The sequence below is a fragment of the Quercus lobata genome, chromosome 1 (genome assembly GCF_001633185.2).
Source record: "Quercus lobata isolate SW786 chromosome 1, ValleyOak3.0 Primary Assembly, whole genome shotgun sequence".
Lineage (NCBI taxonomy): Eukaryota > Viridiplantae > Streptophyta > Magnoliopsida > Fagales > Fagaceae > Quercus > Quercus lobata.
Window position 1 is genome coordinate 24,393,576 of NC_044904.1, and position 24,577 is coordinate 24,418,152.

The following is a 24,577-nucleotide window of genomic DNA, read 5'->3' on the forward strand; positions in this document are numbered from 1 at the left end:
TAAAACAACAAAGTACCAACCATGGTTGATATTGAATTATGAAATTAGAGTTTTCAAGATTGTAAATTTCTTATAAGCTTTTATTATTTTTCAAATTAGCTATCCAATATGGCATTTGTAATTTTGTATAATGTTGATATTGTGTAGAAATGAAAGTTGTGTGTTTGTTTTAATTAGATGTTCAAAGGGTAGATTAGACTTTTTTGTGCTGTTTTGTTTTGGGTAGCAATGTTGTAATTTTGTATGATTATTGAACAAGTAGTAATTTGTTTTGAGTTGTGCTCATTCTTGTAATTTACACCAAATAATTTGTTGCATGACTTACCAAATGGCAAATGCATATTTTTAAAAGGAATTAATGTGAAAAAATACAAGTCAACTCAACCCATTTCTAACCCATTTAAAATGACATGTTTCAACTCAAACTCGTTTTCAACCTGAATCCGATTGTCCTGACCCGAATCGCTTATTTTGCCACGTATAACTTTCACAACAAATCGTAGGTGGGGAGTTGTTATTACTTACTGATTCTAATTTGAATTCACAATTTAAATTACTTTTTTGTCTACTTATAACAACCAATAATAACCTACCCCTTAAAACTTATTATAAAAATGTAATGGATTTGGTATTTCTCGAACCAAAAAAAAAATCCCTTTCACCACAGCCTTGCTTTCCGAGATGTCTAACTAATCAAATAAGTATCAAGAAAAGTCAAAAGGTAAAATTATTAGACAGAAAAAGTATTAAAAAAAAAAAAAATGATGGATGAGGGCGGTATCATACAATGATATGATCAAAGCTTAAAAAGGAAATCATCAGTTTCAAAGTTACTGTATAAATGAAAAAGAAATCAGTTAAGAACCACTAAAACCCAATGGGCTTATGTCTAGCTTTCAGTAGAAAGCCCAATAAGCTTCTGAATCCAAAACGGCTGGTTTATAGAAATATAGGCCAAGGCCCAATTATAAATTATTCTTGAACGGCCCAGAGGCTTTAAAAGAAAGGTGAATACTAGGTATAAATACCAGTGCCTAAGCCTCTGAGCCCGAGGGCACCAAACAAAGATTAAAGAATCAAAACATTTGCAGAACGCAACGCAACACACACTTGGAGCAAAACCCAGTTCGTTTTCTTTCTTGTGTAAGAGACTCTCTCTCTCAAGCTCTGATTTTATATATTTTTCTAATTTTTCTAAATTATGATTTATAGGGTTTCTTCTTTTGGATGGTGATGAATATGTGAATTTCTAGGTTTTAATATTATTATTATAAATTTTAATATCTAGGTTTCTATTAGGGTTTTAGACGAGATAAACACGTCAGTTCGATCTTTTTGGATTGTAAATCCTAACCTCAGAAAACACAAAGAAACAAACACACACAAAAGAATTATGGATACAATGTTATATTTCAACTGGATTTTAATAATAGAGATTTATCATAGGGGATGAGTTCGTTTGTCTTTTGCATTGTGCTTCTGTTGTGATTGAAGTAACATTTAGAAAAAATAATGTTGTATTCCTAGACTTTTTGTTTTTTTGTTTTTTGTGACTAATTTTAGTGATTTGGTTTTACTTGCTCTATAGCAATCATGGCGGACGATGATATTCCCAATGATGTGAAGGAAGAGGTGGCAGATGTAAGTTTTTATTTTCTTTTTTTCACTCCATTTTATGAATACATCAATGCCCATTTAAGTGGGTGTCTATAGCTTCTGGTTCCTCATTTACATGGTGTAGGAGTTTGACTATTGGTTAAACAAACTGTCGAAGGTGATGTGAAAGTAGTGTTTGGTTAGTGAAACTTATAGGATCTTGAACTGAATGATTATGTCAATTCTGAGACTATTGAGTGTTTGGCCAAGGTCTAGAGTTGTAAATATTCTCATGTCTGAAAGGTCTACTTAAGGCTATTTGTACAAACCTCATAAAGCAGCCTCTTGAGGCATTTATTGATGTTGAAATATGGCTGCAGATTGCCCCATTTGATCCCACTAAAAAGAAGAAGAAGAAGAAGGTTGTAATCCAGGATTCTGCTGATGATTCTGTGGACAGTTTAGCTGAGAAGACTGAAAACTTGTCAGGTATCTGAATTGAACAACTTTTAATTATTTGATGTTGTTCTTCCTTTAATTTTTATGTTAGAATGCCATTACATGCATTAGATAGCTAGAGGCTTGATGTTTTCCTCATTTGTAGTTTCTGATGGGCTGGAAAGTACATTCTCTGGTTTGAAAAAGAAGAAGAAGAAGCCAGTAAGTAGTCTTGGTACCTACAATGAACAAACGCGTGTGTGTATTTATATGTTGGCAGCAGTAATAAACTTTGATGGTTGGTGTGATTGTAGGTTGAAGTCAGTTCCTTAAATGATGAGAGTGGGGATGCTGGGGAAGATTTGGACGGTAATTTGATGCATGTATAGTCTTTGAATTATGTTTTGAAAATGTTTTCACACCGTGGAGATCTTATGTTGTTTTCCTTTTAGATCACATTGGTGAGGATGAAGAAGGACAAGGAATATCACTACAACCACGTTATCCTTGGGAAGAAAGTGACCGTGATTATGAATACGAGGAGGTATATTAATTACTTATATTTTGCCTGAACTCCCTTTTGAAGTTCAAATTATCCTTAGTTATGCGTTATAGGTTTCATTTACAATGCTTTTTTCATTTATTTTATTTCTTACTTCTTGTTTTTTTATTTGTTAAATTTGTAGATGCCTTGATGACTTAGGATAAGTGTGCCCATCAGACTATCTTGAATCATTGGTAGTTCCAGAATTTTGTACTTGGACGTATGCCAACGTGCTTATGATACCTTTTGTTAGGTAGAGAGCAGGGTGTAAGGGTCTTTGTATCTTCTTAGTGTTGTTTATGGCAGGCTTGATCTTTCTTCCAAACCTATTTCTTCCTTCCTTATCTACTTCCTTTTCTCACATATCTTCAACAAAACAAATTTAGTGCCTCCCCTCTATTTCTCCTCGCCGGATCAAACTGATGAAAACAACCCAAACTCTTTTTAACTTTGCCTCTCCGCTTTCATTATCCTGGGTCTCAGCCACTGCCACTATCAAGTGCCCTCCTACTTTTTGCATAATATTCTCCCTATTTCCTCCTTGAGTTGGTTTGTCAAGTCAAAGTTCTAATTGTGCTCCAAATGACCTCCACGCCAATACTTGCTGAATAATTTCATTTCATTAACTCTCTATCTCTCTTGCTTACTGCCTCTTCATTTAAGTGGAAATTTAGCATTGCTGAGTGACAGTGTTCAAAGGATCTGTGATTTTGGACACAATTGACAAAAATGATTTTAGGGGTTTTTTTTGAAGCCTTATGGGCTTGGTGGCTTTAAAGGGTGGCCAGTTATGGGTTTGTTTGTTGATTTGTGGGTGGGGTGATGAATTTGGGAATTAATTTTTCTGTTTGGGGGTGGTGGATTGTGTGACCGCTGGATGGTTGGAGCAACATTTAAAAATGACTGAAAAGTTCTCCATGTTTGGAGAATCACTGTAGCAATGACGATTTTGTCTATTGGGGTAGCTAATCAGCTAGAGCAGCATTTTTAGGCTTAGCTCTGCAAAATTTGGGAAAAAGGGGCTTTGCCTCATCTATTGGAGATGCCCTAAGTTCGATACTGTAACCTTTATCATATTAGGTTATTCCCCCTTGGATTAATTATTAAAAAAGATAAATAAATAAAAATGTTTATTCCCCCTTGAACTGTTCTACTCTCGCATCATCACAACACGCCAACAGTTTTCGGTCTTGAATGTAATTTTTTCAATGAAACAGGGGTTTACATTTTATTGAATCTATGGTTGTCATGACCTTAGACATAGGATAGATCTAGCTTTTGAGTCCTATATTGTAACTTTTACCATATTAGGTGATTTGATAATGAGAGGGTATGTTTAGCAGGATGTGTGTGAATCATTGATCTCAGGTCCTTGGTAATGGGTTGTTACATTGAGTTTGTAGAGGTGTCATATCTTTTCTTCATTGGTTTTTGGTTGATTATCACATTTTTATATTTTATCCAATCTCCCCGCTAGGCTTGTGGATGTTATTAGTGGTACATATTATCGTGCACTGTTAGTAATGAATTTTTTTTTTCTCCAATATTGTGTGCAGCTTCTTGGCAGAGTGTTTAACATTCTTCGGGAGAATAATCCAGAGCTGGCAGGAGATAGGCGTAGGACTGTTATGAGACCTCCACAAGTTCTTCGGGAGGGCACAAAGAAAACTGTCTTTGTGAATTTCATGGACCTTTGCAAGACGTATGTATTTCTTTTGCTCTCAATACTATTTTTCCCTTTCCTATGTTGTTAACTCTTAATAATTTGCAATAATGACAATCCTTGTCACTCTTCATTATTGTTTATGTCTGTATGCTTGGTACACAATTGTAAGCATAAGATGAATCATATTGTGAATCGCATGATATCTATTGAATGATTTATATTTATCAAAAAGGATTATATGTATTGAATGATTTACAACAAGTTCTGAATTGTTTGGGTGTATTTAAGATGCTTACGAATCATACGATTCACTAGGGTGTATCGTGTGATTTTTTTTGAATTGGTGAATTGTTATGTATAGTAATACCTGAGTTTTTGCTTATCCAGACTAAAAAAATGCATCTTTATTGGATGATTTTTTTAATGTATTGTCGCTTTTAGTCTTTTAGAGAGACTATAGTATTTTTGATATAGCGATGAGAAACAACATTACTTACATTGTATAAAATGTGCTGTCACTTTTGAGTATAATCCATTTGAATGTGAAGTGTGAATTATTTATGTGTTATTACTTGAAATCATATGATAATTTAGTAAATTTTGGATGCTGCAAATATATTTTTATTTGGCTTATTTATTTTTTTAAATTAGTATTGCATAAGTGGTAATAAAATACACCATTAGTTGATTATGTTTCAAGTTTGTAATAAATGTCTTTTATATGTATATATTTATATATTTTTTAAAATTTTCATTGAATGTTCATGTATCTCACCACAAACAATATGATATGCTACACAACAAAAACCAAGTTGTAGTTCTAAGACCTTGGGGTCAGCTATCTATCTTTAACAAACTAATCATGGTTGGCAACATGTATTCTTTTTCCCAATTCTATCATATCCAAAATCATACTCTCTATCACCTCCTCAATTCACATTTCCTTTCGTTGCTGCTTCTACTAGTGTTATTTTAGGTCTTCTTTTACGTTTTTTCAATTGATCAACTCGAGTCAACTCACTTTTCCTCACTAGTTCATTAATTGCTCTCCTTTGCTCATGACCAAACAATTTGAAGCTACTCTCCCTCAATAAAGGACCAGTCTTTTCTTTAAGTGAATCTTTGTTTCAAATCCCATCTTTTCTTGTATTTTCACTTATATATTTTAATGTTTTCATTTTATCTACACTCATTTTATAAACATGTTTCTTAATAGCCCAACATTTAGTGCCATAGAACATGGTTAGTCTTATAAGTTATAATAGTCTTATAAAATTTCTCTTAAAAGTTATAACAGTTTTCAACGATAATACCAACAATAAAACAATAAAAGGTATTCTATGATCACATAATACTCCTAATGGTTTTTCATTCCATCCACCATGCTCATGTGATATGATTTACATTCTTTTCAATCTCTCCATCCTTATAAATCATTGACTCAAGATATCGAAAGCAATCATTCTTTTGTATCTCTTGACTATCAAGTCTTACAGCCCCTTCATTTGTGTTTCTATTTTACTGAACTTGCATTCCATGTACTTTTTTTTAGTCTTGTCTTTAATCAACTTAATATACTCATTATAGTCAAAGGCGAGCCACGCCCTTGCCTAGGCACTTGGGTGAGGCACCACTAAGGTGCCTTAAAGGCTCTAAGGCGAGGCACTCACCTTTAGAGCCTAGGTGAGCAAGGCGACCGCCTTATGCCATGTAAAAGGCACTAAGGCAAGAACCTCCAAAAATTTTTTTTTTAATTTTTTTAAAATTTAATTCTTATATAGAAGTTTGTCATGAAACCATTATTTATTTATTTTAAAAGGCATGTTATAAAACCTATTGTTAGTTAATTTGATTTACAAAATTTTGTTGTAAAACTTACTGTTATAGAAAAGCTTGTTGCAAAACCTATAGTTAGAATAACTGATAGAGCCTAAACCATGTTAATCCTATTTTGAAATAATTTGATAGACCTAATTTCTTCATGCAACACATTTGAAAACACTTCATTATAATATTTTAATACAGTAGGTACATATGATTTAAGTTCTATATTTATAATTATAATAAATATATTAGGAATTTGATGCCTCGCTTTACCCTGGCTAATGCCTTTTTGTCGCCTCATGCCTCAAGCGATACAAGGCCTTGGCGCCTTAAGGTCGCCTTTCGCCTTTGACTACCTTGAATATACTTTTGTGGAACATTCTTTTCTAAAACTCACCACATAAGTACATAACCTCTCTAGGTTCTGTATCATATGCTTTCTCCAGGTTAAAACCATATGGAGATCTTTATGGGCTTCTCTATATTTTTCCATTAAAGTAAAAAAAACTACTTCCATGGTAGATACTATCGTTATAGAAAAAAAAAATGATAAATTGATTCATGATATGGTTTGCGTTTTAAAAACTATGGTGGTGCATTTGAAGATCAAGTTCTCATTGTAATTGTACGTAATTACTTTCACTGTGCCTGCGTGCATAATAAGTGGCCTTCAGATATTGCTTAAGTATTCTCCACTTATATTGGTGGTATTTGGGGATTGTTAGTTATGAAATTTATACAGCATTGTTCACTGACATCTTTCTGGTGCTAATAACTGCTTCACTTAGGTTTTGGGCTAGAGTTCTTTTATTGACATGCTCTTTAGTAGTAGTGTTTCATAATACATTTTATTTTTCATTTTGATTTTTAACATTTTGCCTTTCCTCCTCTGGGAAAAAAAAGAATGCATCGGCAGCCAGACCATGTCATGGCTTTCTTGCTTGCTGAACTGGGGACAAGTGGGTCACTTGATGGGCAGCAAAGATTAGTTGTGAAGGGAAGATTTGCACCTAAGAATTTTGAAGGAATCCTGCGCCGATACGTCAGTAAGTGTCTTGTTTATATTTTCTGTATAAAGAGTTTATTGAAACTGGAAAGTGTTGCTGTTACTCTTTTATTAAGTTGATATGCACATGGACTGCAATGAGTAAAAAATAATATGACACAGTAAAGTATCTGCTTCTGGTGTTTCATATAACCAGCAATAAGAAAAAGAATACTTCTTCCTTCCCAGCTTGTCTTGGAAAAAGTTGAAGTAGCTGAATGTGTCAGGAGATACTATCCTCTTAACTGCCAATACTTTGGTTTTTTAGGGAAGCACTTGAAGTGATTTGGTCGGCACTTCTAGAGTTCTAGTTTATGCTATTTCAACCAATATATTTTTTCTATGCTAAGCAGTTGGTCTTCTTGTTGATCATTTTGTTTAAGTGTTTCTTGTGCTGCCTGTGGGTTATTTAACTAGCCTTTTTGAATTCTTATTAATAGCTATTTCCTCTCTTTCAGATGAGTATGTTATTTGCATTGGGTGCAAAAGTCCAGACACTATACTTTCAAAGGAGAACCGTCTCTTCTTTCTCCGATGCGAGAAGGTAACTTTTGCCTACATTGTCAGATTATCTTATACACGATTGACCATGGGCTATGCTGGATTGTACCTAAGGCCTTCCTGAGGGAAAGTTTGATCTGGCATTAGTTACCATTGAATTTCATGGAAATTAAATTCTTCTGATATTGTGATTTTGTGTGTGTTTTATTGGGTTTTGTTAGTTTTAGTAATTGATCAACTGGATCACCATATTCATATGATCCAGTGTTACAAAAACTGGGTGCAACTTTCTGGATGTTTGTATTTGCTCGTTCTCCATATTTATTTGATCTGATGTTATTCTGGAAGTGACTGTTGGTGCTTTTATCGCATCCACTGTTGGTGATAGCGTGTTTAGACTTAAGAGTTAAGACTGTTATCTTCATCAAATATTGTCTTTGTTGGTTGTCCCCCCTCACACCCAAAAATAAAGAAAATAAACTCTCTTCCTTGACACTGAATTTTAACTTCTTATTTATTTATTCTTTTGATCTTTATATTTGCAGTGTGGTTCTGGACGATCAGTTGCTCCAATTAAAGCTGGTTTTGTTGCTCGTGTTGGCCGTAGGAACGCAGGGACATGATCTGCCCTTGTCCTTTTTCAAGTTCAAGACTCATGGTTGATTGGTCCATGAAGCTTAAGTGTTTTTGTTTCTGTTTACTATTCAACTCTTTATTTTGTGTAGAAGTCAATACCTATATCTTTTTGTATGGGAATTTGGATGAGGAGATGAGTTCTTTTACTACTTGATCATATCCTATCAATTGTTTCTTAACATAAAGTTTCAATTGTTTGCTTGAATTCGAGGATAGAATGTCCATTGAAGGCATTGAAAGGAATAGTGTTCCTTTCAAATGATAAAGGTTCATGCCAATATTCTGACTGTTGTTCAGCTTTTAAGTGAGTGTTGAATCTGTTTATTTTCTTATTTACGATCCTTTATATTTTGGCATGATATCATCTGTGGTGGTTGAGTACTTGCGTCTTTGGTTAGTGTAATGTTATATGCCCTGTTCTGTTTGACATTACGGGAGGAAGTAGGGCTTTAGCCATATAGATTTAGTCATAGAGCTTTGACTGTAGGGTTTTGTGGTAAAATCACTTTTATGGCATTTGGTAAATCACATTCAAGTGTTTAAATGTCTGTTAGGCATTAGTTTTTTGCTTTAGTTGCTTTAGTTTTTATGTACAGTTTTTTAAAGCCTCATTTTTTTCTTACTTTTTTCCATACTTTTTTAAGAAACAAGTATACTTTACCGCAGTTTCAACAAAAAGGTTTTTTTTTGTAGAAAACTAAATAAGTTGTTTTCAAACTGACACATGTTGGTAATCAAATTGATATAGGGAGAGATATGACATTGGAGAACATAAAAAGTGTTTTAGCTTTTATTTATAGTTTTCTAAAGCCTTATCTTTTCTTTTCTTTTTCTTTTTTCTTTTTTTTTCCACTTTTTTCCTCACTTTTTTAAAGTACAAGTATACTTTACTACAAAAGTATTTTACTGCAGTTTTAGCAAAATTTTATTTTGCAAAAAACTAAATAAGTTGTTTCCAAACTAACAAATGTTGGTAATTAAATTGATATAGAGAGAGATATGACATTGGAGAACATAAAAAGTGTTTTGCATTTTAAATTTTTTTGATATAAAAGTGCTACTAAAATTAATTATTGTATTATATAAATATATTTCTTCACATTCAGTAAATAGCTTATGTTTGTTTATTTTTTATAATTGTCATAATTATTTTCTTGGTCTTGTTATATTATATTGTATTGATAAGTTGGTTAATTTTTGTTCCAATATTGCATCAAAGGATTGGTGGATTTAATTATAGATTAGAATCGGTGCGTTAAGGCCAATAGTTGTTCAATTGACACTAGCCTTGTAGTTGAATTGACACATTTTGGCATTTTCAACATCAATGTCTAGAGTTCAAATTTGTCCACCCACATTGTAACTATCAAATTAACAAAAAAAAAAAAAAAAAAAAAAAAGAAAAGTAAAGAATTTGTGGAGTAAGAGATTGTTATATAGAAACAAAACCTGACATTAATGGGTTAAAAGAAGAGTAGCATTTGAGACGTTGGACATTTATCTAATTTTAATTAGACAATAATGGTTGTTGCATGCTTGACAGTTGACACTTCTTCATGATTATCAACCTCTATAACCTCACAAGGGGGAGTGAATCCTCATCATCATATGGTTTTCAATTGTTTAAGATAATTTTCATTGCAATGTTTGACACGATTCTTCAAATTCCACATGTTCTCTCAATAATGCATATGAGTGATGAGTCACTGATGAATATGGATGATTAAAGATGTCGTGCATGCCCCTTGGTTGGTTTCCATGACAAACCAAGGGGCAAGGGGTATGCATGACATCCCACATCCATCAAGTAATACTTACCTTAGGAAGATAGTAGGTTTTTTTTTTTTTTTTTTTTTTTTTTTTTTTTTTTTTTTTAAGAAAAACCCAATCAAGGGGGAAGAGATGTAAAAATACAAAATCCCAACAAAATAATGAATTATAAGATCTACCTTGATAGAGTCAGAGGAAGGAGTCAAAAAATTATGTAGCTAATGAGGTATTTTGAAGAGCTTCAATGACAGGCTAAGAATCACCTTCAAATACGACAATTTTTAGATTATATAGGAAAGTCAGTTTCAGAGCCAAGAAAGTAACATGAAATTCACTAATAAGGGGGTCAACTAGGTCATGAGAGAAGATTGTGCAAACTGCAAAGATGACATCTTCAAGGCCATTCTTGCAAAGTGCAAACCGCTGTTGTGAAGGCGAACTGAGGCGTTATAGCAACATCAAAATTAATTTTGAACCATCTTGACTGTAGAGGAATCCATTTTGAAACCAATGGAGGCCCTAAGTGTAGACCAAAACAATAATGTTCCAGAGTCCAGACAAGCATTATTAATACATAAAAGCATCAACAGCTTTTTTAGGATTGGGTGGTTTTAATGCACTACTTTCTAGTGCTGATAAGCAGGGCAGGCGGGTGTTTCTTTTGCATCATCCTCAAATGGTGGATTTGGTGGTCTAATGGAATCAAAAGGGCTTATTTATATGGGCTTTGTGGGGAACCCCTTCACCCAGACAAATAAGAGGCCTACTAGAGCTCACATTAAGGGATCCTAGGTAATATCATATAGTTTTTAAAAATCGAACCAGGCAGACAATTGAACCGGTTTAACCAAGAATAGAATGCAGGATCGGTTTGGTAAAAATCAGGAAGACCGATGGGTCAACCGTGAAAATCAAGAACCGGACATATTTTTGGTTCTTTGAACATTCCGGATTATATAAATATAGGTAATATACACAGGATACTTGGACAACAGTATGACTGTATAAATATAACTGTTTTTGCAACACGAAATAATAAGCTCTCATTATTCATAAAATTCATAACTATTTGTTTAATGCAATCTAGAGGCTAGTGTGGAAATCGCAAATCCTCTTGTATACAGTCCCAAAAAAAGTGAGTCATGGACATTGCCTTCAAATCCAACGCAAACAAAGCTGAAGTGAAACTCATTAAAATCACAAGTAATAACTCTGATATTTTGTATTGGAATCCCTTTTCAGCCAAAAAATGGTATTACCTCTAGAGTGACTGCAACCGATATATGGGTTACATCAATAGCTCCAACATATATAATCTTTGAAGTAAGACCAATATCGATCATTAAAATGGATTTTGCTTGGCTTGTCATTCAACTCGCTATTAATTGGGTTAATAATATCGATGGTGATTATCATTAATGAAATAGCTGCTAACAAATGGTCAAATTGTTTAGTAACAGTTTCCCTTCATAGATTTTGTTTGGAATGTGATTAAACTGCCTATCATATCAACTGGGTTAATAATGTCAACATTAATCAATGAAATAGTAGCTAACACTCGGTCAAAATATTGTTAGTAATAATATATTTTCTCTGAATTTTGGATTTTTTTTTAATGAGAACATTTTGAAAACTTTATTGAACACTACTCTATTTCCATCCCCACGTCTTAAACTAATTAAAAACATGGTCACCATCTCTTCAATTGTCAATTTCCTAGTAGGCCTCAAATTATTTTTCAAACCAACTGATCTGGATTGCCGTTTATAATTTCCTTCACAAATGTTGGGATGATGAAAAAGTAAAAGGATGAAAATAATGGAAGCATAGTGAGGAGGATAAATACAATTATTTAGTAATTAATTAAAAACCAACATTATCTCCATGGAATCATTGCATGTATGCATGTCTACCTTAATTATCATTAACAACAAATAGATTTTATCTTTTAATTAAATTTTATTTAATCTTTTAATGGACTAATTAAAAGTAACCTAGGATAATCCTAGCATGTTTATGGTAAGACAACATATCAATCAATTAGATTTAAGCAATAAGCAGTAATAAAACAATGATCTAGGCACTGTTTTGAACACAAAGAGGCCAAATTTCTCAAGATTGCAGTATGACGTTTTCTAATATAAAATTTATGGCAAAGGGTATTTATGGGATTTTTTCAAAGATAAAATTTTCATTTCCCCTTACTATGCAGAGGGTAAAAATTGATTAAAAATAGAGAAAATGAAGGATTGCAAAATGACGAAGTCTTTTATCATATTTGGCATGTAAAAGGTATTGTCTTATGTGCTCTGTCACATTCTAACATAAAATAGAAAATACTATAAATTTGTAAGTTATTGCTCAAATAGTCAATATAAGGTGAGTTATGACCTATGAGCAAATACAACAAAGTTACTATCATGTCTTATTGGAGGTATTAACAAGTTTACAACCAAGTTTTAGTTCCAAAATTTTTTAGGTCAGCTATAAATCCTTAATAAATTAGTTATAGCCCGCCACATGTATTTATCATTGCATCCTAGTTCTGATGCATCATGCCACTAATAAGGAACGGCTAGAGTGAATCCTTTCATAATGAAGTGATTATATTTTATGTTGGTTGTCAACCTACCATAGTTTTCCTCTTTTTTTCTTGGTTTGGGACCAACTATGAACAAAATATATGAAACTAAATATAGATATAGGTGGAGATCTGATTGGAGGTATCACACACCCAAAAAATCATAAAGATATCATAGAATTATCCTTAAAGCATTTATGTAAGTTCCATCTGTTCTAATACTTTATTTCTGCAATCATTAACTTGTGATGAATACAGATTCCAACAGAAGTGCATGGATTTGTATAATTTCATAATGGTTCTTGTGATATGTCATATATATATGTCATGCACTGATTATATTATTTCTTGGCATTTGAAAACCTTGTTTAGGCAACTAGTTAACTCGGATTGGCATTAGATTCAAATGCGTAAGTAAAACTTGACTGGTGACTCTTTTATCTGAAATGATCAGAAAATCATGAGTTGATTTTTACTGTCATATTGTCTTTTTCTTATTGATAAGTTTTGATTTTCTGTGTCAAATTAAATACTTAATACTTGTATGGAAGCACGACTAGTGGAAAAAAAGCTTGATCCAAGGTTGTGTGATGTTTAATTTCCTTTGGTTGAAATTAAATGAGATCATTTATACAAACTGAATTTTTTTTTTTTTTTTAAATCATATATTAAAAAGTACACGGATTTTTCTTCAGAAACTCAGACCAAAAAAGAAAAAGAAATATCCTTTCTTTGGAAGCAAAATTTATTTCTTTAGTTTGAGTATTCCCATCTCATATTTCTCAGTCTACACCTTGTATATTCTTGTAAAAATATTAGAAGTGAAACTCATGCAATTTTACAACCCAAACCTCATGTCCTTATACCACAGTCCATACTCACCCCAAAAAAAATAAAATAAAAATCAACGTCCGTAAAAGTCCTTTGCTTCCATTTATTGTACGTGTTTTGTTTCTAGGACCCCCTACCCCATATCCTTTTATATATATATATATATATATATATAGAGAGAGAGAGAGAGAGAGAGATAGATGAAGTCTTAAAGGTTGAAGATGGCCACCAAGACTACCAAACTAGAAATAACTGACACATATGCCTTCTGGTACACCTTGATTCCACTGCTCGCCTTATAATTAGCCGTAGTAAAAGCTGCAGTTGAAATACCCAGGTATAATATCAAGTTTATTTCAGTGATCATATGGCACGTAATAAGTAATAAAACAAAACCGAACCAAAGGTATATTACAATAATATGAAATTGTACCTTTCCTAGCACTGCATCCTTTGGAAATGGTGTCACTGACGTACTGTACATGGGCACGGGTGGCGAACCAGAAGTCTCTTTTCACATCATTGATACACTTACGTACAGCCATGGTGTGAGCATAGCATCCTTGATCACAGTACACATCTATTTGATCTAGACTCACAGTCACAACCCCTTTATCTGTCAAGCCCCAACCTAAGTTTGTGCAACTCGGGGATATCTGATTACAGACCATCATACAGAGAAAACCCAAAGAGCTTAACTTCCAATTTTTAATAATAAGAACTAATAAGAATATTACGAGCTTTGGAAGTGCCTGAAAATGAACTAATAACACGGACAAGAGTTAAGTATACAACAGGGTGACACGGAAATTTTTGAAAAAAATATAACTTAGGGAAAGCGATATACATCTATTAAATAATTATTAGATATATTTTTATTAATATTTTCTATATATTATTAAGCATCTATTTTTTATATAATGTTAAATATATATCAAATTAAGAGTAATAATAGATAATAAAGCATATTCGTAATTATTAAAAAAATGTTTAGAAATAGAATACAAACTAAGAATAAGGATGTTTACTTATTTTTAAATACATTGTTACTATTCAGAACATGAATGTTCTCTTTGTTTTATGAAATGATATTCAATTCCTTTTGTTCTCATGTTCCGGCCGTGTCCTTTTTTTTTTTTTTTTTTTTTATATTAAAAAAAGTAGACATAGTTAAGATACACATGTAGAAGTGTCTCAAGCGTGCCAAATGTCAGACACGGATACAACATGGTATGACACTCCAAAATTAAGTATATGTGCTTCTTAGGAAATGAAAGATACATATATGCCTTACATTATACATCATGCAGTAGTAAGCGCTTCTCCAACCCTGGATTGGACCTAGATTCACATTCCTCCTGGGCTCTGTTTTATCTGAAATCAAGTAGTCGATACAAAACCATTAACCTGGGTTCACAAACTATGTATTACTTATATAACAAGTAATCTAATGCAACATGAGTAATGAGTTTCTACTATTCATTTAAACAAAATTACAAAAAAAAATGAAATGGAAAGAGAAATGACTTTCAGCTTTGGAGAGGCCGAGTAGGAGTAAAATCCCCAGAAAGAACAAAATGAACCCAGATCTCCTGTAATTTTCCATTAGTCCCTGAAACTCTTTTTTTCTTTTTTTTCTTTTTTTTGGTTAAGCTTAGGAAAATGTGTGCATTGAAGCACTTAAAAACCTAGAGTAGCTATTTATATATGACTATTGTACGTGGAAAAGAAACAAAAAGATAGACTTAGAAGTACTAAGGAATTTTTCGTTAATTTCAGTATATCCTGTGAGAATACAAGATTGCAATTTTTCGACAAAAGCAAGGATAAGAAAACATAGATATTTTGGAGGACATGGTGAAACAGCTAGTTTTGGACATTGCGTCGGTAATTGAGAGGTTAACCTGTGATAGCATCACCTATGTGCATGCTAATCACTAGCATTAAATGAATTTAATATCTTTCATCCCAATGTGACAAGAGAGGTCAACGGCTAGGTTGTTGATCGACAGCCAAGGCTCTTTTAATCTGGTGTCAAGGTGCAAACAAAAAAGCACCGAATTTTATTTTTTTTAAATCACAATATGGTTTGCTCCTTGTTAAGGGCCATTTGTGAGAAAGAAAGCCCAATAACAAGTGCAACAAAGAATTGACAAAGTAGGCAACAAAACCATTAGGCCCAAGCGGCAAGAATAAGGGATCACAGGCTCAAGAAATAAACAAGTGGGTCTTGAAGAGGCAAGTGAGCTCAAAGAAGTCCGGAAAGAAAGAAATATTATCCCATGGGCAGTGTATGAGGTAGAAAAGCGAGAAAGGGCCGCCGCAGGCCCAATGTAATGTAAACAAAGAAAGTAAGGGGTTTATGGCAAGCCCATAAACCCCAAGGATGAGAATAAGGTTATTGGGTCAGGGAAGCCCAATGAAATTAGTAAAAAACCCATGAGAGTGTGGAATTAGCAAATGGGCCGAGGAAACCCAAAGAAAGCAAACGGGCCGTGGATGCCCAAAGGAAAGCCCAAAGGGACATAAGAGCTCATAAGTAAAAGCAAAACAGTGGACATGTCAAGCCACTGAGAGAAGGAATAAACGGCTGGCCCAAAAGAGACCCAGCAGGATTAAGTTATTACTGTAGGAATAACAGTACAACATTACAAGAAATAAAGAAAACCAAGGAGTGGGCCAAAGAAATGTAAGGCCCATCATCAGACAAAATCCAGCTCTTGAATGGAGTGGGAAAACAAAGAAAAGCTCACATAAGAGGTCAAAAAACACGTACGGCGAGCCTCCAGACCACGGCAGACGCATGAGCAGTAGGCATATTTTTTGGACATATCTGAAAGGAAAGCACGTGCAAGGCCTAGGCACCACCAGCCTATACCCAGCCAATATGGGACGTGTTGAGATCATGGGTCAGAGGTAAGAGGTAAAGGGGATATGGTTTGGTGGTGGGGAGAGGGGAAAAGACCTTTTTTGCGGCTCCTGCCCAAGCCCTTTTGGGAGGTACGTCCTGCTGGGATGACAGACCACCCAAAGGAGGCAAGGCTGAGGGGGGAACCGTTAGGTGCATGCCTTGAGGGAAAGAAAGAGAAAGCATTTACGCCGTGGCAGGTATTAGTGCTACGGTGGACTGACGAATGAAACAAACTTGCCTTTGTCTGGCAAGGGTGAATGGCACACAGACGAACCCTTTGGTGGTCAACAAATACGCCCAGACCAAATAAAGGCGGTTAAGGGGTAAAGTGGTAAAATCCGGTCACGGCAGGCACTATAAAAGGACCCTTGCCGTGCCCTGAAAAGAGGATCGAAAAACAGAGGGTATTCACGGAGTAAAAGAAAAGAGAATAAAAGAAAACAAGAGAAAGAAAAGAAAAAAGATAAGAGAGAAAACAGAGGAAAGAAGAGAGAAAACAGAGGAAAAAAGAAAGATAATACAATGGGCATGCACCAGTAGGTCGATTTCCCTCTCCCCCCCTTCAAATCCTACTCTCTTACAAAATATAACAAGGATTCCTTTTGGGCATTAATCATTCAGGTCCGACTCCCTCAAAGTCATTAATCCCCACGGCAGGATCTTTTCCTGGGAGATTATTTGCATTGAGAAGAGGCGTTCTCCCCTCTTTGGTTTTGCTTCTGCAGACCAAACTTAAACTTGACTTTATGTCCATTCTTGATTAGTTCATATTACTTTTTTTTTCCTTTACTTTCTTTGTAAATGACATTGTTACGACTGTAATTATGTTTTATAAGTAGGGATTACTTGGCCATTTTTCATTAAATAGTCAGAGTACTCTGTTTTGTTATTATTATTATATCTGCCTGTTGTAACTCATCTGAAACAGTTCTGCTTGCCGTAAGCATACTCCTAGCAGACGAGGCATAGTTTGTGCACAAGCCGGCCCAAGTTAAGTTACAGTTAGACCGGTCTCAACTCTCTTACTCAGAAACATTCGGGCCCATTACCGCAGGAGGCAGCCCAGCCTAACGCAATACACAAAAAAGGCCCCTACACTCTTATTTAAGGGTGCATTTGTTTAGGTGTTTGTGCAGCCAAAAACTGCGTTTTTAAAGATGTGTAAAAGTGATAAAACGCCCGTTTGAAATACATAAAGGAGTCTTAACTTTTTTACAAACACTTCCTTTTTAATGTTTTTGCAATAGCTTAAACAAACGGGCTCTTAAGTTTAGTAGTTGAAGCTATGTTCCTATTGTTACCGATGGACATCCTATTTCCTGGCAATGAATGAAAACAATCATTAGTCCGGTACCCCAAGGTCAATAATGCAGTAAATTTGTTAATTAATTTTCAATTAGCTAAATTATGTTATCACACAATTCTAATGATATAACCCATAAAAGCAACAAATCATCAATCTATAAGCACAACAATAAAAAATAAATAAATAAATAAATAAAAGGACGACAACATGGGGACAAAAAGGAAAACCGATGGACAACATCTCTAAAGGGAAAATCACTAAATGGTAACGTATCTCAATTAAGGCAATCTACAACGTGAAAAGAAGTTTACAATCTAAAACAAAACATTTGCTATCTAGACTCCATGACAAAATAGACAACTCTCTATTGCAGCTCATAATAGTTTTAGAACACCAAACTTATCGTATATGGTTCCCTTCAAAAACAACCCGTTTTTGTCAATATATAATCAAAACCCTGAATCCAATCCAAGGCATCTTCTAATTGAATGTTTGATCTACAACGATCTCACTTGGTTGACAAGTTCTATGGTTTCAAGTTCTTGATCACACCTATGGATACAAACTATTAAGTTTCTCTCTTGAAAACACACAAAAGGTGGCACTAAATTTTTGCCTCCATCTGCCTCACTGTTAGTTGGGTATATAAGGCTTTATATAGATAAATGTAAGTGAGATTCAAATAAAGAGATATCAATTAAATATGTAACCAATAAAACAAAGTGCGCCACTCTCAATCGAATAAGTTTCAATGTAGGAATTGTTGAACTACGGCTTTTGGTTGATCAAGGATTTGTCCAACTATGACTTACGATCGATTGAACTTCGATTAAGGATTTATTATGGATGCACAAAGTTAAGCCATTTCTACACAAACTAACTTTTAATATTTGAGCAACATATTATAAACGATTTTCAAAATATTTCTACATTGTCAACAAATATTAAAGCACTAGCATCAGGTCTTTTAGCATTTAGCACACTAAACACACAAAAAAACCACTTACATCAAATGTACCAAATGCTAAAAAAATTTAGCATGGATTCAAAATACCGTTCTACTAATTGAACAATACGACAGACATGCTAAAAAAAATTTATTCTAATTTTCACTCTCCTTTCACACATATTTGAATCTCTCTCTCTCTCTCTCTCTCTCTCTCTCTCTCTCTCTCTCGCGCGTATGCAAGAGTTTTTTTGGGGTTGTTACTGGGGTCGATTTTTACGTGTTGCGATGATTGTGGGCTGATTTTGGTGGATGTGTTTACGACGGCCTGTGGTGGTTAGTTAATTTGAGTGGTGGTTGCTTGATTTTGGGTGGTGGTAGGTTGTGAGGTGGAATATGGGTTTTGTATTTTTTTTTTTATATTGTAGGAGTATTTATAATGTGTTGTATATATTATTTTAAGGGGCAATTACATTAAACCCACCTGTGGTTTGGGCGAAAATCACTTTGCCTACCCGTGGTTTGAAAAGTATCACTTAACCCATCTATGATATGTTCTGTTTGTTTTCTGTAACCCACCTCTGTTAAAATCAGGGGTAAATAGGTATTTTTGCTCAAATTTTATGTCTCTCTCCTCCTAAAACAAAAAATAGAGCAAAAATGCAAGAGAAACAAGATCAAAAAGTGGTATTTGTCTCACTCTCCATTCACACAAATTTTGAAAATGAAGAGCATACCCAAAAAAATAAAACCTAGATCATGAAGAACATACCCAAATTTGAAATCTAGATTAAAATTTCATCTGATTCATCCAAAACATAAAAAATTGTAAAGAACATAGAGAGGGAGAGGGAGAGAGAGAGACTGACAAGATCTTTGAAGAGGAGAAAAGCGATGAAGAAGAAAAGAAAGAAGAGGATCTCAAACTCAGCGAATCTGACGAAATCAAAGACAGCATTCACCGCACGAGTCATTGCTGACTCCTCCTTGTTCCTCACGTCCCACCTACTCGCCTCCCCATTTCACCTATGAAACGATGTCGTATGTTGCATGGGTAATGGTTTAGGGTCGCTCCCTTGGTTCCCTTGGTTCATACTGTAAACACTGAGAGGCTAGATTAACGACTAATGTTGCTTCTTCTGTAGAAAACTTTCCCTCCAAATGTGAATCCATTAAGAGAATGATGTTTTTCCCCCTAATCATGTCAAGGGCCTACATACATATCAAAGATCAAATTAGTTCTCGACCTTGTATCTTGTATTAATCAATCAACATCTAAAAAATGTCACCATTGTTTTAACATTCAAGCATCTCAAAATGTAAGGTAAAAATTCAAACTCTCAAGACTAATTTCAAACAAGCTATACTGTATCTTTTTTTTTTTTTTGCTAAGTAATATCAACTTATGAATTTCTTACAAGAAAGATAGTGCAATATGGGTGAAACGTGACTAGTGTGATAGTAATCATAACCCCATCTCATCCCGTGCTTCACCTATCTATCTAGAAATCACATAAACTAATGAATATGTCTAAATTAATGTTTTATAATCTTGTCTGTTTTTTTGGATGAATCAGATGAAATTTTAATCTAGATTTCGAATTTGGGTATGTTCTTCATGATCTGGGTTTTATTTTTTTGGGTATGTTCTTCATGTTCAAAATTTGTGTGAATGGAGAGAGAGACAAATACCACTTTTTGATCTTGTTTCTCTTACATTTTTGCTCTATATTTTGTTTTGGGTGGGGAGAGACATAAAATTTGAGCAAAAATACCTATTTACCCCTGATTTTAATAGAGGTGGGTTACGAAAAACAAACGGAACATACCACAAGTGGATTAAGTGATACTTTTCAAACCACGGGTAGGCAAAGTGATTTTTGCCCAAACCACAGGTGGGTTTAATGTAATTACCCCTTATTTTAATGTATTGTAGGGAAGAATAAAAGATTTGATATATGTTCTAATGTTAAATACTATGTTAAATTAGATAAAAGTAGATTTTGGAGTGTTAAAATGACATTTGGTTTAGTATAGTTGATGCTAGTGCTCTTACCAATCTAAAACCTAACGATAGAAAAAGCACGAAGGTAAAAAAAATAGTTGTGGCTATTTTGACAATCAAGTTAGTGAAAGAAATCCAAAGAAGGCTAAAGAAAACAATTCATAGAAAAATCCAAATAGGACTTCTTAGCTGGGGGGGGGGGGGGGGAGGAAATCTAGTTATAATAAATGGGCTTAGGCCATTAGGCCCAAATGACCAAAAGAAGGGAGAAAATTTGGATCTACCAAAATGGGCTTAACCAAAGCGGACCCCAATGGCCCCAAGGAAGCCAACTCAAAAAAAGGATAAGACAATCATCACAAATTCCGAGAATGACCATCTGAGGAAGGTCCACTCCTCGGATACCTTCAGAGGAGCACCCCCTCCTCGATAGCATGCTAAAAATTCACCTAGCACCCAGAACATAGACAAGGATCCATGTGGACTAAAAAGTGACTAAGCCTAAAAGCTTGAAGAAAGAATCTTCTAGAGGAAGCAATCATCCCTTCCACATTAAGGCTACATTTGGGAACAACCGATAAGCTAGCTTTTAGCTTATTCAGCTTATTTCATGTTGCTCATGTGACACGGTTAATTATTTTCAGGCCATTTCAAGAGCAAAACATTATTTTCTAGTGTAATTTGCGGGCCCACTTGCATTACTTTACACTGTAAGTTGGTTTACTTTTTTTTTTAACATAAGCACTATTTGCAGGTCCCACATGGCTTTTTATTATTATTATTTGTATAGCTTTTTTTATTTCTATACTTTCAGTTTTAAGATTTCAGCAAAAAGCTAAATAAGTTGTTCCCAAATAGACCATACATGCGCCTCACCTATTAGTAATGCCACATTTATGGCTGAATGACACAACATAACATAATAGTGCTAAAAAACCTGATTTCCACCCATCTCTAACTCAAAAGAAGGGGAAAATAGAGGATGAGACAAGTATCTTCTCTATTCCATATCCACCCTACAGGTAAACGGTAGGAACAGTACCTCCACAAGTATAAATAAGGATGGATCCCCCATGCACAATATCCACCATACAGGTAAACAATAGGGAGGGTGTCTTCACAAGTACAAATAGGGATGGATCCCCATGCACAAGAGATCCATAAAAAATCAGATATGAGAGAAAAGTTGTTAAGTGCAAATCTTAGAAATATAAAGAGTGATTCTACATCTTTGTAACTTTTCCTTGGATTTTCTGAGGACGATTCTACAAATCTTAGTGTTTTCATTAAGTGTTCAGTTGCAATTCTTTTCTAGTCCTTTCTTTATTCAATAAAGTTCTTGACCCATACTTAATAAATTAGTTGTAATAGTCATCTGATTAACTTGAAGCCTTAAGATATTTGCTAACCCATACATTAACATATCACCCACTCATGTAATTCCTAGGGGAAGCTTTCCCTGATGACGCTCTCGCTATGCTCTCTCTTTACCTTATGTTGATACATTTAATGATAATGGTGGTTTGTTTGCCTAATAAATGCAGAATGGGAGGATGGCCCTTTACAGGCCTTTGTTCTGATGGGAGGAAGATCGAATGTCCAACCTCAAACTTTCATGGATTTGACTTGGTGTGAAATGTGATGATGCACACAAATCGCCAGTGAGCTAATTGTCCTCAAACACTCTGGTGGGTACCTATAGAACAAGAAACTAAAAACCAAACAGAGAGCACCGGTAGAGTGTTGACCAAAGACCCTCTAAATGTTAAGTCAATGAAGGAGAAATCTTTGAGAACTATATAGTGAGAGAGCTAGAGATTTTCTGCGTACCTTGGAAAAAAGGATACCTGTGGTTTATATAGTGATGTGGAGGAGGCCCAAATCCTGGGAATACAAGGTTTTTCCTTATAGGGAGGAGGTGGAGTTAATGGCACCAAGATCTTGGGGATACCTTCCATACTAGGAAGGCGAAAGTCATGGGGTAGGGTCTTTGTGCGTGGTGCGCAAGGTATTTCCATATACGAACGTACATGGAGACCCCGCAAGGCCACGTGGGATTCATCGGTGTGTCCATCCATCTGTCGATGTGATTCGTCTGCTTAGTATGAAAATGTATCAATCAGCTTAACAAGGGTTCGTCTACTCAGCCATCAACTTCTATTGGCATAGGACACAAGGTTCTAGACCTTTCTCGAGACTGACGGCTCCTTCAAGGATTGATTCCGTCTTATCATTGGTGTGACACTCTTTGATGATGGACTCTGTGGTTAAGAATTAATTTCTTATTCCAAAAATAACCCTATCAAAATGTTTAGGTGCAGGACCGAGTTGACTCAGGGCATGACTTAAGCATGTTCCATTGTCCATCATGCATGAGACCTCAACGGCAAAACCTAACCTTTTAAGATGGGGTCACGAATTTAGGCCTCAGCTTTTTTGAGCTGGATTGACAAGCTTAGACTTGCTTGGATTAGACATTCCTGACCCAAGTCTTGGGCCTGCTGGACCAGTTGGGCCTACTAGTCTTGGGCTTACTCAATCTTCCTTTCTATATTATACCTTAATATATGTTTCAGCACATGATTCTTGAACCAAAACTGAGAGAATGGTCACCCCATTATTATGGCACAAAGTGAAAGCCCCACTCTTCAGCCATGTGCACTTTAATTTGTTTAATGTCAAACATCACCGCGAGGGGATGGGATTGGGACAAATTTATCATCTATTTATCACATACTTTACCCTCACAAATAAAGAGAATACAAGATATGTAGATTCCAGTTAATTCAATTGATAAAATCTCTAATAGTAAAAAATGCAACTATTAAAAGCGGACACCATAAAAAAAAAAATTTATATATATATATATATATATAAACTATATATGATTAAATATGAAAAACAAATAGAGACAAGAATGAACACAGCTACACGAGATAAAGCAAAAAATATATATTCACATGTTTCAACAGCTGTTCATCTTTCGCATTCATATATTTAATTGGTCAATGGATAGAAAGATTATACTCAACGAAAATTGATTAGTTCATTTCATCTTATATTTATTTAAATGTTAGAAGAATTTTAAAAATATTTTATCATTCATGAAATCAAGAAAGTGCACATGGATTTTAGTCAACGATCCTAATTAAACTCAAAATAGGAAATTCGACAAATATAAAATATCATATTATTTTTAAAATTCGCTTAAGGATGATTGTTTAATAATAAAACAAAACAGGGACTATATATAATATATGTAGGTTTATTAGTTTACTTAGTAATAAATATATATATATATATATATCTATTTTCTTCTTGTTTCTCCTCTCTCAAGCTTTTTTTTTTTTTTTTTTTTTTTGAGAAAGTTCATTCTCAAGATGGCGAGGCTAGGGGCACTCATCAGTCATAAGTCAATGACTATTTGCAGAGTACAAACAAACGGGTCGGCACGATATGTGGGTGATAATTAAGTACTAAATAGTAAATATTCATTTATCCAAAAACACAAATACTAAATTTTCATTGGAAGCGATCAAAATTAATTTGACCATAATGCCCTTTTGTCTTCACTAGATTTCCCATTTGAAAATGCCAATATTTTTTTTTTTTAAATTGCTTAATAAATCTATTTTTTAAAATTCATGTATTATTTTAACCATACATCCTACCTCCTATACTCTTTATTTTATAATACATCATATTAAAATAATTATTTAAAAAAAAAAAAGAGTGGGAATTTTTTTTTTTTTTTTTGCTTTAATACTACACGCAAAGTGGGAGTTTTAAGAAGAAAAATGATTAGAAAAGAGGGGTAATTTAGTAATTCATAAGTATTTTGAATCTGAAAAATATTTCCTTTTTCTGATAATTATATACTTAAAAAAAAAAGAAAGCCTTTGAAGGAAAAAAGAGGAAAGAAAAAAAAAAATCATTATGATAATGATAAGTGTCTTTATTGAAATTTAATAAGGAAA

At 34.2% G+C, this 24,577-nt stretch overlaps 1 protein-coding gene across 1 annotated transcript; it reads left to right on the forward strand.

The window, feature by feature from the left end:
• The first annotated feature begins 1,038 nt into the window (after window positions 1–1,038).
• Window positions 1,039–8,582, forward strand: LOC115984418 (eukaryotic translation initiation factor 2 subunit beta-like). The gene is made up of 10 exons (XM_031107448.1): window positions 1,039–1,143; window positions 1,589–1,641; window positions 1,977–2,085; window positions 2,201–2,256; window positions 2,349–2,403; window positions 2,487–2,578; window positions 4,135–4,280; window positions 6,972–7,114; window positions 7,572–7,657; window positions 8,160–8,582. Exons 2-10 carry the CDS (start codon window positions 1,594–1,596, stop codon window positions 8,235–8,237), a joined length of 813 nt encoding a protein of 270 aa, XP_030963308.1. The 5' UTR covers window positions 1,039–1,143; window positions 1,589–1,593; the 3' UTR covers window positions 8,238–8,582.
• Window positions 8,583–24,577: the final 15,995 nt, after the last annotated feature.